This window comes from Diplotaxodon limnothrissa, linkage group LG12 (genome assembly GCF_057381915.1).
Source record: "Diplotaxodon limnothrissa isolate DT_005_m linkage group LG12, D_limnothrissa_male_GT1.1, whole genome shotgun sequence".
Lineage (NCBI taxonomy): Eukaryota > Metazoa > Chordata > Actinopteri > Cichliformes > Cichlidae > Diplotaxodon > Diplotaxodon limnothrissa.
In genome coordinates this window covers 16358268-16375229 of record NC_140607.1, presented here as the reverse complement: position 1 = coordinate 16375229, position 16962 = coordinate 16358268, and the positions used below count along the sequence as shown (strand labels likewise).

The 16962-nt window shown below is 39.9% G+C and overlaps 1 protein-coding gene across 1 annotated transcript; it reads left to right on the top strand.

Annotated features, from left to right (window-relative positions):
• Window positions 1-2681: 2681 nt before the first annotated feature.
• Window positions 2682-8914, top strand: slc25a37 (solute carrier family 25 member 37). Its single transcript, XM_085368107.1, has 4 exons — window positions 2682-2948; window positions 7108-7336; window positions 7687-7743; window positions 8170-8914. The coding sequence occupies exons 1-4, from the start codon at window positions 2754-2756 to the stop codon at window positions 8703-8705; spliced, it is 1017 nt and encodes a 338-aa protein (XP_085224233.1). The 5' UTR covers window positions 2682-2753; the 3' UTR covers window positions 8706-8914.
• The last annotated feature ends 8048 nt before the right edge of the window (window positions 8915-16962 follow it).

Here is a 16962-nt window from a genome sequence, read left to right as displayed (position 1 = left end):
AAAATCAAGAATGTGGGATACTGTTTGTCCATGATTTGAAGAGCCCAGCGCTGCTGCCGACAAGGGAAAACCAATTATGCAGGGAGACCTACCTGGCACTTGTGCAGGTGAAACCAAAGGGAAGATTTGCTTCACCATATTTTCTAGTCTTTGGCTTAGAATGAAGTTGGTTTGGAAACATATTCAGCGATGCTTCATCTCCTGCTTTGCGTTTGTGTGGGAGCCCCGTGCTAGCAGTGTGGAAGGCTTGTTTTTTTTGGTTTTGTTTTGTTTTGTTTCCCTTTTCATACCGCCCCCCCCCCCCCCCGCAATGGCTCTGCGCCTCCCCCCCCCCCCCCCCCCCCCCTAGGGGGCAGGCCCCCCACTTTGGGAAGGTCTGTGCTAGAGGGTGTGGGGAGCCATAGGCCTGTCCCCCAGGGCATGAAGCAGGCATGGAGGAGATCCAGGCCTCGACATCCAGAGGCCCCAGAGAGCGAGAGCCAAAGGAGGATCATCAGAGGGGCATTCGTGCCACCCTCTGCAGAAACTGCTGTGTCACCATGCAAATACTTAATTTAAAAAATAGTGTTTCCAAGCCACAGTCTGGCATTGTTGTGTTGGATATCTGCTCTGTTACAAGGCTGTAAGTGCTGCATCACTGAGAATATTCCACTCGTGGATTTGTTTCCAAGCAAACAAAGTCATGCACACAATGCAAAATCAATGTGACCTGTCTTGAGAACGAAGCAAATGAGCCATGTGGTGTTTGAAGTCCTCAGCAGACACTCCAATAGTAACATAAACTAATGCACTCGCTTATTGTTGCTTTGAGTGGAAGATAAATTCATTGCCACTTTTGCTAGAATTCAAAACATGTTCTAAACTCCCACGTTTGTTTGCTGTGAAGTAACCTCTCAGACTGAACTCGTGTCTCAATATTAGTATTATATATACTGTTGATATTATTAGTCTGTTATTAACAAAGACTGACATGATTACATGCAACAGTTTGTGAAGTACAAAAGGCAGGCTGGTCATTTTCTTTCTGCTTTTTGCTGCATCATGTCTCTGGTCTCCCACCTTCAGCGTTGTAATAACCAGCTGTAGCTTTAAAAGTTCATTTTTTATTGGTACACTACCTGTTCATGTTAACCTTTTTGTGGTATGTGATATGTGAACAACAGCTGTAACGGCACCCTGAAAACAAGTGGCTCTTTAAGGTTCTTATATTGCTGAGTCACTGGGATGTCACCGTGCCTCACAAACACACCCTCAGTGATGCAATATGCTTTTTCCCATTGAGCTTAAGTTTCAGTCAATAGTACGTAACATAGGACAGTTTAACTCATTTTTATAGGTATGATTACGATGTTTTTGTTTTGATTGAAGACAAATCCCTTAAAATGCTATTGTGTGACCGATTAATGGCTCAGAAAATTTTTTTAAAAAGCAGTTGTTCTTGTTCAGATCACTCCCTGTGATGTCAATCAGAGGGTGGGGTGGCCTGACCACTAACTCTTAAGAGCAGCTGAATCCAGTGATAACCGCTGCACACACTGGGATCTAGTGGAATATCAAAGTGAATTTGAAACTTCTGTCCTGCAACATGAGACAGGTATACAGTATCTAAAGACATAAATAATTAAGAGTAGAAGATGTAATGAAAAAACAAGGAATTGGTTTAAATAACTGGCCTCCAGCGGGGTCCTTGGACTAAAGCAAATGGAAGGAACCTGTGAGGTAGTCCAACAGTTTGACAACAATGTTACACTTTTTTGGGAACTGGAACTCAAGCGTGTGTGTAAAGCAGCTATTTTCTGAAGCTTCTGCTTTAACTGTAGGCTATTTCATAAGACTATCCACATGACGTGAAGCACGGATGATGTGTGCAGATCTGTATGCTCAGATTTAAAACGGCAGGTGAGGGTGGTTTGTGTTAAAATAATGTTTTAAAAAAAGAGCTTTTCTTCCTTCCCTCCAGTTAGGCAAACATGTGTTATCAAAGGTTCAATGAGCACTACATTACAATAGTGCCGCTAAAGCAGCAGCTAAGATATCACTTAAGATAAAAACAAAAAAGATGTGCACTTCTGTGTTTCTTTTGCTGAATAACTACAGATGTCGCCCTTCTTTTGCTTCTCCAGTTGTGTTTCAGAGCTGTAATTGCGAGTTATGTAACATGCACAGTTCAAATAATTAGTAAAATATAAAGAAGAGTTATTTCTTAAATGAGCGTTCATTTCATATTTATGTGGCATTTCCTGGAAGGATAAGTGATCCTGTTTGTGTACTAAAGTCGGTTTTTAAAGTACTACGTGATAGCGCCATATGCGGTGTAGAGAGACCACGACTTTTAGATAACTTCCCTTTGACATAAGACGATTTCCCTCATGGTTATTGCACATATGCTGCCTGATAGGTAAGCCACACCTACTTATCTAGTCAAGCTGGACTATGAGATTGCACTTTTGTCAAACCCATTCAAAAACGGAGAAGGAAATCCAGCATGGATGGACAACTTGTAACAGTGGGGCTGTTGAGTGTGAGAAGAATCTGGCATGGAAAGTTTTCATTGGTCGCCTAAAGCAAAGATCCCGCCCGAACATTAACGACATGAAACGCGAGTGGTCCATATTAATACAACCACGCCCTCGGTCGTTACGTCACATGGGCGCTGGAACTCCAGTAGTGATGATGTTGTGGTTATCCATGCCGCCGTTACCTCTCTTGAGTGTTGTCTGGTAAGGGAGAGCTTCTGGTAGAGCTCCCCACGCATGGAGTTGTGCTCGGACCGTGTGGTGGCAACGCTGGATATGTCGCAGAACAAAAGCAAAGACGAGGAGCCTTTCAACAGTGACGGGGACTACGAGAGCTTGCCACCTCATGTCTCCGTGACGACCCACATGACAGCGGGAGCAGTGGCTGGCATACTGGAGCACACAGTGATGTTCCCCGTGGACTCTGTCAAGGTAACTCACCGCGAAGCACAAGTTCACACTTGCTTCGCCGCCACAGATCATTCACCAACAAGCTCCAGAGCAGCGCTAACTGTCCCGACTGTCTACCATAGCTCGCTAACGAGCGCTAGCTATAAAATCTCCGGGCTGCCCATCCTCGGTTAGCCTTGGTGTTAGCCTTCGTGGTACGAGCTGGCTGAACAAACTAGTTTCACAGGCTCGTATGAAGTAAATCAGAGTAAAGAAATATGATAGTTAAACCAATCAAGTACAAACAGTTTCGTTTCTTTTTTTCTTTTCTTTTCTTTTCTTTTCTTTTTTTTTTTGCTTCCTGCTCGATACAACGATTAACTTGCTAACATGTGAAGCTTCCTCAACGCCCGATGTAACCTTAATTCATAAGAGGCACATATTAGCAAGGTTAAAGCAAAGTTCAGAATCACGGTTTTATTTTCAGCCAGTGAAGCAAGTTAGGTATTCCCACAGTCGTTGTAGGCAAAGTAAAGGTCAGGTCTGAAGTGTGGTTACATCACATATCAGACTTTTTCCAATATTTAAGGCAAGATTTATAAACACCTTTCTGTAAGTTATTACTCTGTAGTGCACTTAAAAGCACACTTGTGGTCCCACACACCCTGCCACCCCGACTAGATGATATCACTAATTAATAAAGGCTAACAGAGTCCTACCAAACTGTGTTTGATAATGTGGTTATTATTGTACTGCAGTCTACATAGAGCTTCAAAGTGCATATACACTCGTTATATACAGTGTGTGTGGCAGTAAACAGGTGTTATGTACAAATCTAACCCACTGTTTGGTTTGTGACCTTCGCTGGGTCGTGATGACCCTTCTACCAGGTTAAAGCTGTTGGTCTAACAAAAAAGCTGGTCTGTGTTCTTCAGACTCGTTGAAGCAGCTGTAGTTGTCTCTGCTTGTTTAAGGGAAACAAACACACTACACGATAGATGCAAATTTATTAGTTTATATATTTTGTAAGTCAGTACAAGAATAATAATGACATTGGCTTATAATTTGGCACAATTTTCGAAACTGTGAATGCTCCCAGTTATTTTCTCTGTTTTCAAATATGAGTATTTGATGTGTTTGCTACTTTTTGTTAAATGTGGGCTGCTGTTCAGACAGAACATTTTAACACAGCGTGTGATCTTGGTTTCTCACATTATTACAGGCATCACCATCTATTAGCACAGGAAGAAAATAATGAACACAATATACATTTCATACAGCAGTTACACTCCATTAGAATGAGAAAGCCCATGTTTGATCTTGACTGCTATTTATATAATACTACTACTACTAATAATAATACTAATACCAATAATAACTAGTAATGACAAATGGCAAGCCAAGAACATTTTATTTGCCTTTTATTTTTTAGCTTTGTGTAAAACTGATCTAGTGTAGGCAAAAGGTGAACGTGAAGCAATAAAGGATTAAATTACTGACTCTTTGGAACAATAATGAGTACAGATTATTTAGTTTCATCTAAACACAATGACAGTAAGTCATGAGTAGGAATGACTGGATTTTTAATTGTCTAACCTGTTTTGGTTGTACACTTGATAGTTACCAGACAAGTTTATAATGCCATGTTGAAACTAACACCTAAAGGTAAGTGTTCAGTAACATAATGAAATGAGGGTCCAGTTTTGTTAAAAAAAAACTTGCATCTGTAAAGTAATTAGTAAACTGGGCGGTTTAGGTGTGGTGAACTTTGTTCCTTTCATTCCTCTCTAAATCCTGCTCACCAGTTATTTTCTAACAGAGTGGCATTGTATTGATGGTGCTTTATTTTGTAGTGCTGCAGTCTCCTAACAATAATTTTGATTCGGCACAGACAGCTTGATTAGCATAATCCATAAAAGACACTCGATCCTCTTTCCCCACAGTGTGATAGTCTTGACATATTTCCACACTGACCTGTAGGCCCTTTGTTGCACAAGCCTTGTTGCTGCTTCCTCTTGACTTTTCAAAGTTTTCATAAGCGCAAAGAGCTGTGGATGCACTTGCTCGGTCCAGGCTTTATACAGTTTTGAAATTTTCCATTTTAACCCATTTACGTTTTCCACATTACACAAAAAAGACAGATGAGATTTTAAGAGATTGGATTCAGAGCACACTGTACTTTATTTCTAGTTAACAAACTAAAATTAGGAAGCTGTGTGGTATGTTTCACATAGGTTTTGAAATGCGAGTTGCAGAATGACCGACTTGGTGTTATTTTGAATTTCAAGCCTGGCGAATCAGGCTGACAATCCACTCACTGTATGTTTCAGTCTTCCAGTAAAACATGAGACTCATCTGGGAATCAGGGAGGGGCTTCTGTTACTGCTAGGAGGGGTGTCTTATCTTTGTTGCACACATTCGGAATCAGCCTCACACAGCAAAGGGTGTGTGTGTGTGCAGTTGCATTTCTCAAGTGTTGATTAGTAAACGGCCACAGAATCACAACAGACAAAGCTAAACTAAAAGACAGGACAGTGTAAGCCATCAATGGTCATGTTTTCTTTCAGCACATCATAAAGGCCGCATCGATATTTGCTTCTGGGGATTGTTGTATTACATCAGCTGACCATAGTAAAAGATATATATAAGACCATGAACCACCTATTTTTTTTATTTATTTATTTTTTTACTAGTACCTGAAAACACCATTATAATATAATCTGCTTTAAAAAATCATCTCCACTGTTGGACAGTTTTTGCATTTAGTCTCATTTTGAGTTCATAGCTGCAGATCTTTCTTATCCATACATTTTACACCATGGGCCACATGCAGCCCACTTTGATCTTAAGTGGGTGAGACCAGTGAAACTCCACTTTGTGTCAGTGTAAAGACATTTAACTAAACATGTAATCCCTGATGTCTTTATATCAGTGCAGTTTCATCAAAATTTGTATTTTTTTAATGTGATATATATGTAAAATAAGTGAAAAACATCTGTTTTAATACTTTCCTGTAGTCATAATAATGTACTTTTATTTCTATGGTAGAACATTTCTGTAGTAAATGTAGTAGATACTTGAAAAACTGAGGTCTTTATCAATTGAAAAAGTTGTAAAACTTAAGAAAATACAGTAAAATGTACAACACACACACACAAACACACACTTCTTAAAGCCATCCAGTGGGCCAGATTGGAGTCTTTGCCAGGCCAATTATGACCTCCAGACCTTATGTTTGACAACCCTGCTTTTTAAGCTTCTTACTACACAGGCACTGAGTGTGATGCATTATTAGTATTGGAAGGTTAAATAGTGTTATTCCCCAGTTTTCATTTCACAGTTTCAATTCTAAATACAAATTCCCGGGCTGGTTTAAAATCCCTTATTTATAATGTTTCCTAACATGATGCTGAACCTTAGTCAGTTAATTTCCAGAATTGATCTCTTGGATTTGGTTACAGCAGAAAAGAGTTATGTGTTGCACTTCAGATGTTTTTATCATGTATTCAAAAAGTTACCACAAAAATCTAAAACATTTGCTGCTTGTGGTTATTGTGTACCCAGCATTATTTAATGTTCAGAAGAAGTTGGGGGTTTAAAACAAGACCAATTAAATTACCTCGCAGTTCCTCTCCTGATGGTGTGTGACTAACCATTCATATCAGTTCCTCTGTTTTAAGCAGACAGTTTTGTCTTCTTGTGTGTAAATGCAGTGGAACAAGCTTAAACGTAAATTGCACTGCCAAGTTTTATATGCCCAAAGTTCCCAAATCTGTGTCCTGCGGAAATGTAATTGATATTTTATTGTCAACCCAAAGGAAGGAAACACAGGGGAACATGCTGAGGAAGATAGACTTGGCCTATCTCCTGAGCCAGCCCTAGATCGCCCCGCAAATACAAACATGCTTTGTGTTGTCCAGAGAACTTGGCATGATGGAGTAAAACAAAGAGCTGCCACAGCCTCCTACGCCAGCCTGGGAGAGATAGAAATCACTCAGACTCAGGCTGTGACACTGCCAGGAGCACTTACTGTCAGAAAAATATAACACTTACAAGGACAAATATGCCCAATAGCAATGATTTGGCTTATATCAGGTGCTGATTTTAAGGCCACACTTGTGCGTTCATACCAAGACCTCAGTTGGATAATGTAACTGTTGTGCTGGAATAAATGATAAGCGATCTTTATTATTTTCTTCAGACAAGGATGCAGAGCCTGCAACCGGACCCAAATGCACAGTACAAGAGTGTGTACGAGGCTCTGAAAAGGATCATCCGGACTGAGGGGATCTTCAGGCCGCTGAGAGGTCTCAACATCACTATGATTGGAGCGGGGCCTGCCCATGCACTCTACTTTGCCTGCTACGAACGAATGAAACGCTCACTGAGCGACGTCATTCAGAGCGGCGGCAACAGCCATTTAGCCAATGGTACGAGTTTCTGCATCTCAACACAAACCACTTGACTATCTACACTGACTGCTTTTACCGTAGACTAAGCATCACAAGACTTGGAGGAGCTGAGTTAGGAGAAGTCATATCCTGTTTACAGTGGCTGGGACAAATCCCAATCGCAAACACGAGAAATCCAAACAGCGTGTGTTATGATTGGGATATGCCATTTAAGCCAGTGTCTTTTTTTAGTAAGAATGGTAATCCAGCACAGCCTTTACTAAAATGCCAAAAATAAGGGTGATATTAGTCATAAACTAATATGGGGATGTCTTCTTTTTATTACTGCTTCAGATATTTGACGTGTCAACGTGTGTTTGTTTGAATAGGTGTGGCTGGTAGTGTGGCAACTGTTCTTCACGATGCAGTCATGAATCCAGCTGAAGGTAAGAACTGAGAACATTTCCTAACAAGGTACTTCTTTGCCTTTTAACAGTGTTGGTATTTTGTCCTTTGTCACTAATCCTTCTAATAAGAGTTATCTGTGTATGAATGCACTTTTTCCCTCTGTCCCGCTCAGCTTAGCTGTTGTACAAAGTGCACCTGAAAATTTACTTTAGCAAATGCACTGAATGAATTTTAATACGCAGATTAAAGTAGTGTGTGCTTTTTATTTCTCTCTAAGTAAAGTTTTCTCAGACTTGCACCGCATTCCTGCTTAAAATTAGAGCTCTTAAAAAAAAGAAGGGCTAATAAATCACTTTATGGTTGTTGTTGTTTTTTTACCTTTTTTATCAGAGATATTGTGTGCAAAGCATGAAATTATATAGAATACATGCAATCAAACACACTAACACCCTTCCTGTTTCCAGTGATAAAGCAGAGGATGCAAATGTACAACTCTCCGTATCGAGGACTTTGGGACTGCATCCGAACTGTAACATATACTGAAGGCGTTGGAGCCTTCTACCGCAGCTACAGCACACAACTGACCATGAACATCCCCTTCCAGGCTGTTCACTTTATCACCTACGAACTGATGCAGGAGCAGTTAAACCCTCACAGACATTACCACCCCGGTAGCCACATATTGTCAGGCGCAGCAGCAGGAGCCGTTTCCGCAGCAATTACTACTCCGCTCGATGTCTGCAAAACACTGCTCAACACACAAGAGAACATAGCGCTCAGCTCCATGAATGTCAGCGGTCACTTGACCGGTATGGCGAACGCTTTCAGGACAGTGTACCAGCTCGGTGGTCTGTCAGCCTTCTTCAAAGGGGTCCAAGCTCGGGTTATATACCAGATGCCCTCCACCGCCATCGCCTGGTCGGTGTATGAATTCTTTAAGTACTTCCTGACAAAGCAGCAGCTGCCTCAGGAGCATGAGGCGGGACCTCGCCCTCTCTAACAGAAAGTGCGTTTGAGCAGCACACAGGTGGGCTGATGACAGAAAACTCCGACATGAAGGTGTAAGAGGTCTTGGTTTTTTTCCACATGCTGCTGATGAAATAACATGAGTCATTTTCGCACAAGGAAGAATGGTGGGGGTGTGGCAGAGAGAGAAACACTCCTAACAGTGTGTTATTTTTCAGTTAATAATGTTCCACAACCATGATATGCAACAAAGATCACTATATATATATATATATATATATATATATATATATATATATATATGGATGGATGGATACTTGTAGAAGAGGTGATATTGTTCTTCCTCCAGTCCACAAACTCACCAACCCCAGCTTTTCCAAACTCTCCCATGTTGTTTGTTGTTTCTGTTTCTTAATATTGGAACTCTATATTTATTTTCTTAACATGTGTGTATGTGGGTGCGTTTGCACAGAACCATCACAGCACAGTCTTTATTTGCACGTCTCTGCTGATGGGACAGCTACACGTTCCAAGTGCCTTATAAGCATATAAAACCCTGCTTAACCCTTTTTCCTTTTCTGTTCTCGACATAGGAAATCTTCCCATATTTACATTTTCTTTGGTCCAAGTTGCATCATGAAAAGCACACAATTCTGTTAGAATGAATTATGAATGAATACAGGCTCTTTGTATTGGCATCAGTCACATCTGTTAAACGCACACATAAATCTGCATCAATTCTCCTGATTGTTTTGGGGTTTTTTGTATTTTTTTTTTTTTTTTTTAAATTAAATACTAAATACTTTCTTCCTGCCCCCTGAGAGATCCCGTTTCTCTCTCGGCATGAAGGTGTGTAGGCCGTAGCGGTCCAGCTTTTTGCCTGCACAGAACTGCAGTGCATCTGAATCACGCACAATTTAAAGATCGTTCGCTGTTACTGAAGACAGGCAGCTTGTTTATGTGTATTCAAAACACGAATACACAGCGGTGACTATTTCCGAGAAGCCTCTCTGTTAGCCTGGTGTGATGTTCAGCTTTCGTGTGAATCATGCTGACCGTGAAGATTAAAGCTGTACATTGTATGTAAAATGCTTTTTTATTTTTATCTTCGGCTTTAGCCGAACACGCACACCCCCTGTGATGCAAAGTGCAACGTGATGACTTGACGTCAGACGTACACTTTGTTACCATGAGGTCAGTAAAAACTTGATCGCATCAGTAAGGGTAAGCAGGCATTGTTATTTCTTTTATTTTCACTCATCCTGTTGTAGTTACACGTTTCCTGTGTGCTCTCTGCTCTTTTCAGCCTATTGTCATTTTGCCAGACCTTGATGTTATCCAGAAAGCAGTCAGATGTATTTATTTTGAATTAAGGAGGATATTTTTCTTACTCTGGAAAAGTTTGACGCATTCTCGTTGATCTCGCAGCCCCTTCAGCCACCGATTCCTCACATTTGTACAGTCGGGTAAATGATACTAAACCAAAGACAACCTATGCATTCTACTTTTAATCTGCACGATGTTGCGTGCCTGCCTGCGGTGGATTTTTATTCCACTTTTTGCGATGTAGTTTTCACTCAGTAGTGTTAAGATTTACAGTCACATCTTCAAGTTTGGAGCTCAGTGATGTTCTGAGCAAACGCCATTGGACTTTTATTTTTTGTTGTTGTTCTTTTGAATGTCATAAAAAAAGTTTGAATTAATCTTGAAAAACTACAGTGCAACCTAATTTTTTACATAGTGATATGGTTGACTTGGAATAGACTACATAAACTATTCATATTGAATTGTTTTCACATGGATGGATAACATGTTTCAATATAAAAGTAGATTGATGTTTCAGTCTGTTGCACACATTGTGTCTTTTTTTTATTTTATTATTATTTTTTTTAGTTGGATCCGCTGAGGAAAATCTCAGATTTTGAGGTATCTGTTAATAACTGAGATATAAAAGTAGTGTCAAAAGTATTTTGAAACAGAAAAGCTGATGTTCTATGTGGGAATTTGAATAATGTAAATATTTTTATGATCTTTACACGCAAAAGTGAGTGTCATCTCCAGTGACAGGAATGCTTGAAAGTTTGACCCTGCAAATACAAAATGATTGTGATAATGCTGCTACAGTATGCAACACTGGAGCTGAAATAAACATGTAAGTGAGAAATGGTGCCCTTTTGTGTTTGATTTTTCTGGAGTATTTGTGTTGGGAATGAGTGTTGCAGATTGGGGAAGATGTTTGTTCTGTTTCATAGAACAACAGCAAAAGGTTTTATAGTGGAGTTTGATTTAAAGTAGCATATTTTACAGTCCTGATATATCATAGTTCTATTTGAAAAGCAAACACGGCGAAAAACCTTTTTACTACTGTTTGTGTGAACCAGCCCTTTAACTTGTAAGAGTAATACAGTTTCGGTAGAGGGCGCTGTTACATAAAGGTTGACATAACAGGCACGCCAATCAGTGATGTTGACTTGCTGTCAAAGTGTTGGTATCTCTTATTTAATAGTTACAAGGAAGATTACTTATTATTATTATTATTATTGTAGAGCATTAAAATAGCAGTAAGGGGCTGACAGCTCACACAGGAAACACGGGATCTAGTTTTCAGGCAGTTACTGCAAAAGATTGTCATCCAAATAATAATATTTAAACAAAAAAGTCATATGCTTACATTTAAATTACATTACTTTTGAGCCTTTACTTTTGTTGAATTAAAGCTGAAATTTTACACTGATTATTTGATCTTAAGTCCCTACACTGGTTTACAAAGGCAACATTTTTGTTTTTTTAATTGTCCTTGTAGAGTACTTCCTGATCTAACTGTATATCAACAGTGCTTTAAAAATGGTCTAGAGCAGAGGCTTTACAAATGTCCTTCATATTTTAGAACTGGTAAGATTTGCTGTGGCATCAGTTTGGTCAGTTAAATGACTAAAAAATCAGTCCCAAAAACTTAAAGTAGTCCTGTTCTTAAAAATTGAACAGTGAAAACGCAATGCTGTGAAAGCCTACTCCCTCTCTCTTTGTTTCCCTCTCTTACATATTTCAAATCAAACAAATTTTAATATTAGACAAAGATAACCCAAGTAAATACAAAATGCAGTTTTTATATACTTTTTTATTTATTAAGGGGGAAAAAAATATGCAAACCTACCTGACTCTTTGCGAAAAAGTCACTATTTTTTGAAAAGCTAAGTTCACTTGCCACACACAGGCCTGATTAATGGCAGACATGCTTAACCAAGAAAACACTTAAATAAAAGCTGTCTGACAAAGTAAAGCAGGCTAAAAGACCTCAAAAAGCAACACATTATGACACAGCTGAGAAACAAATTTGACATCTATCAGTCTGGAAAGGATTATAAAACTATTTCTAGTTTCTGCAGTGAACCACAGTGAGAGCCATTATACAGAAATGGAGAAAGCTTGAAAAAGCAGTGAACCAAAATTACTCCAAGAGCACATCAACACCTCATCCAGGAGGTCACAAAAGTACCCAGAGCAACATTAAAGAATCACATTCTTCACGTCTCAGTTAACGTCAGAGTTCATGATTGAACAATAAGAGAGAGACCGAGCATGGTACTCATCCATGGGTACCATGATGAAAACCACTGCTGTCCCAAAAGAACACAAAGGCTCGTCTCACATTTACCAAAAAACATCTTGACAATCCCCAAGACATCTGGGAAAATATTCTGTGAACTGACAAGAAAAAATTAAGTATGAGTTCTGCTACATCTGGTTTAATGCTGACAGCATTTCATAAAAACAACATCATACCAACAGTCAAACACGGTGGTGATAGTGTGACTGTGGCTGCTTTGCTGCTTCGATCCTTTCTATGTGGACTTTGCATTCTTCCCCCGTCTGTGTGGGTTCACCCCAAGCACTCCACATTCCTCCCACAGTCCAAAGACATGCACTTAGTGGGGTTAGGTAAATTCATTATTATAAATTGCCCATAGGTGTGAATGTGAATAGTATCTCTCTGTGTTGAAAATTAAAGGATGGATCTGAACCATTCAAGTGTGACAAACGTGCAAAAGAAAAAGTAATCAGGAAGGAGTGGGGCAAATACTTCTCACATTATTGTTTTCTACACAAGAATTAAGATTTCATACAATAGTGTGCACTAAGTTCACAAACACAATCTGAGTTTACAGAAACCATTTTACCAAGCTGTTTATATAAGGACCTGTAACGCTCTAAGAGCTTGAAAAAGAAGGCCACTGGAAGTCTCTCTGATGACAGATGAAATGTCTTCAAAAAACTTAAATAAGTCCAGTCCACTTCTTTTTAACCTTCTAAGACTACCATGACCTGATAACTGAGAACCTACACGGTCAACCTGAAATGCCTGCTTCTCAAACTAAAGGCTTTGATGTACAGTTGCTCTCTGTGGCCTCCCCCTTCTGCTGTGGTTAGAGCCAATTTGTGCTATTTACATAATAGCACAAAAACATTTTAGGAAACTCAGGAAAAAAATCCAAAAAAGGTGGCAGGTACCATGAGGTTTAGAGTCGGGGGTTAGGATGTAACCGTGGCTAGGTTTAAGGTTACTAGGGTACAGTTAGGGTTATGGGGTTAGATTGAGGAGATAGAGCCCGTCGCACCCGAAGGAGGAACAGGAAGTGCACGGGGCATCAACCCCGCATCCTTTTCCAAATTGAGGTCAGTCCCTAGGTAAGAATGAATGTCTTTTATTTTCAGTGTTGTCCTTTTTTGTGTCCGAGAATTCCCAGGGTTATGGGGTTAGAGTCAGGGTTTAGTGCATTGTGTGATGTTGTTTCCATATTGCAACTATGTGACTGGTATACTTTCAATGTTGAACTTGGATCAGTATTAATTATGATGATTGTATCTGTTTTGATGTCCACAAAGGCTGATGGACCAGACACTCCTGTAGTGGCTTCTTTAATCAGCAAAACAAATTTAAGTCACGCTAGCATCAGTGGAAACTTCCATTAAGTAACTCAGTGTGCCACTGGACAAGGGGAGCGATTGTTTTTGATTGTTTTATTGGCCTTAATCACCGACTGTCATTAAGAACACCGATGATTGACTGAGTGTTTTTATTATTTTTAAATGAAAACAGGGAATTTGTAGTGACCCCAAACATTTGAGCATCAGTGTACTTAATTTCTTTTCATTGACCTCATGTTGGTTCCACTAATCTTCTTGGTAATTCTATTATTTTATTTCCAGCATTGGTGCAAAGGTGAATATGATATTTCAGATGTGTGTCCTGCCCATGATTCCCTGTTTGCTGACAAAAAAATAAATCAGATTTTTTTGAGATGCAGGCAGCGCGGAGCTTTCTTCCAAACCAGCGTGCTGCAGGACACGTACACTTCTGCTGTAACCCTGAAGTGTTTAGTTTTCGCCCTTCTCCACATACAGGTTGTTTATCTGAACAACACAATGAAAGTCCCCCTCACCCACGTCTTCTGTCCTCATTATAGTTTTCTCTAATCACCTTAATCTGCCGTAAACTGTCTCACTACTTTATATCTTTATCTCAAAGTACACTGGGGGGGGGGGGGGGGGGGGGGGGGGGGGGGAGTCTCTTCTCCCTCAGCATGCCTATCTCCTCCCACATCCTTTCTCTCTGTCACACACGACACGTACTTAGGCACAATCGATGTCAGCCATCGGATAAGTTGGATGCTGTTATGTATCTGCTGATGAGGAAAGAAAGGCAGCTGTTCTACAGGGTCCGTAACATGAGGGATCCAGTTACACTATTCAAGGAAGTTTATGAGTGTTCCCATGAGAAGATCAGGGCTGTTTTAAACGTCCTTATCAAGTCCAACAAATTTGTAAGACAGTCACGGCATATTGGAGCACTGACAAAGGCTGTCTTTGTGGTCAGGGTTGGTTTTCTCCCCATCTGTTAAGAAGATCTGCTTGTTTTTCAAAGCATCATTGGCCACCGTGAAGAGAAAGGCTCTGCGACCGTGCTTTTTAATGCGTATTGCAATCAGACCTCTGAAAGATAAAGTTATTGCCTTATACCTGTTTATTCCCCAAAAAACCCAACAACAAAAACAGCTCGAATAGAGGAAAAACAGATAAGAGAGTGATGTTTTCAACTACTCTCTGTTTTCATCATGTGCTTGCCAAATCCAGTTAATCCAGGTAGGCTGCAGACAGGCACTTACCAAACCTGAAGAACAAAAGAGAAAGAAAAACACAAGATGATATAGTTGTTTTTTAAAGCCTTGTGTGTTTGTGAATCAATGTACCATGTCTCTTCAAGCCTGCGGAAGTGCAGGTATCACAATGGCAAGTATAATAATGGCTCTCCCAACCCTACACCCTTCAACAGGCTCCCTTATCTGATGAGCATGAACATATACACTGAGAGCCGCTGAAAGACACAGAGAGTTGCTGAGAGATACAGTCAGAGTTTCAAATGCCGTCAAAACAGATGCTATCTGCCCCTCTTCATGTCTAATTACCTGTTTACTCTGAGGGCCTATGAATAGTGAACAGCACGGCCGCTGGCATCGCTGATAAGGAGTCACTTTAGTTTGAGGAAATATTTAGACATCAAGATTGAGGAATGATTTCATTTCTCCAGCTTCTATACCGGCATGAGAAACTGTGTGCTTTTTCCTAAGCTGACATTCTAATACCTTATAACTCCCCGTACAGGTTTAACCTCATGACCGACGAGCGAGGCTTTCATTTAGAAGAATGATCGACAATTAAAACACAGAAGTGGGCAAAAAAAAAAAATGCCCGCAGTTGTGTTTTTAGCATTTGTTGCCCTGTGGGGTTTGCATAAGGGCATGCGCTGCACAAAGTCAGACAGATTAGCAGTGTGAAAGAGCTGAAATATCCTATCACCTCCATCAGACCTGTGCTCACACTTCAGTTATGTTACTACAAACATGCCCTTCTTAAATATGTAAAGCCCTAAATCCTTTGTGTCATCTTATCAGCACCGTCCCGAGTCAGACCAGCATGCCATCCTGAAGGAAGCTATAGTTGCTTCTTAGTTTTCAGCGCTGTTCCTCAGCTTTTGTATAAATAAGACAAGTCAAAAACAGCCTCGGCTGCAAGGGGCTGTACACGTTATACAAAATATACACAATAGATAACAGTCGCTAAATCAACAATAAGTACACAACAAATATCTAATTGTGCAAGAAAGAGTGTGTTTGCGTAATCAAAGCCAGGATAGGATGCTCAACTAGACTCAAACAGGATTTTTAAGGGTTTTTAAAATAATTGAGGGACTGGGCACCACTGAAAAGACTCCATCACCTCTGCTTTTAAGCCTGGATCCAGGGGTAACCAAACCAGTGTAAGGAAGTCAGTATAGATTTAGATGCATTTACTATGACGTAAAATCTCCCCGATGGTGAGTTAAATCTTTAAAATTGAATTCAACATTAAAGTGGCTATTATATTCTATAATTGCTTTTGAGTTGGTCATTCTTTCCCAACACTGAAACACAGTATAAAGAGGAGCAGAAGTGAAATCAGTTGCACAGATGATAAAAAATCTCTGAAGTTTTGAATATTACAGACTAAAAAAACACATTACTATTAGCAACTTTAGAAAGAGAAAAAAGGTCCACACCCACATGCCACAGTTTTTTTTATCAGTTACTAACAATATTAAAAACATCTCCAAGTGTTCCTTAAATAAAACTCAGTACAGTGTCATCAACAAGCTGTTGATTTGTTCACTTCCCTAATAAGTAAAACTCCCTCATAGGATTTTACTTAGTTTGTCATCATAATTTTTACATTGTTCACTGAGCTGTCTGGTTCTGGACCCCACGGGAGATTGTCACATTTGCTTTTCAACCAATCAAAGGACTGAGATACCATCTATCTCCACATGGGTCAGCCACAGAAGCTCATATGCAGTAAATTCATTGTCTTTGTTTGTTTTTTGTAGCCATGGACTAATTCATTATCAAGTTTGGTTCTGTTTGGGTCAGTCCACAATCACTCTCAGCTGACTGGGATAGTGCGGTGTAAGTCTCGCTGCAACGTTAGACCTGTTTCCGAATTTTGTCTTTGTTTTTTGTATGTGCACAGCATGTTTAAACTTGGTGTTTGGTGAACTTGAGGTTATCAAGCATTGGGATTTCGTGGTTGTAAATTTGCAAGCCAGAACATAGCAGTTGTTGTTTAGATGCTTGATTAAAAACTCTTTAGGGTTTGGGGGATATGTAAGTGAAGCACAGCATTACTCAGTGGGAAGGAAATGATATGAAGAACATTCATAAAGGAAACTTTGACCTCATTTACTGAGAGGGAAAAAAGAG

Excerpts from the sequence above, each read along its gene's own strand:
- slc25a37 (XM_085368107.1), top strand. The coding sequence starts at position 2,754 with ATGGAGTTGTGCTCGGACCGTGTGGTGGCAACGCTGGATATGTCGCAG. Across the intron at positions 7,337-7,686 it reads CAACAGCCATTTAGCCAATG|GTGTGGCTGGTAGTGTGGCA; the intron begins GTACGAGTTTCT and ends TTGTTTGAATAG. Across the intron at positions 7,744-8,169 it reads AGTCATGAATCCAGCTGAAG|TGATAAAGCAGAGGATGCAA; the intron begins GTAAGAACTGAG and ends TCCTGTTTCCAG.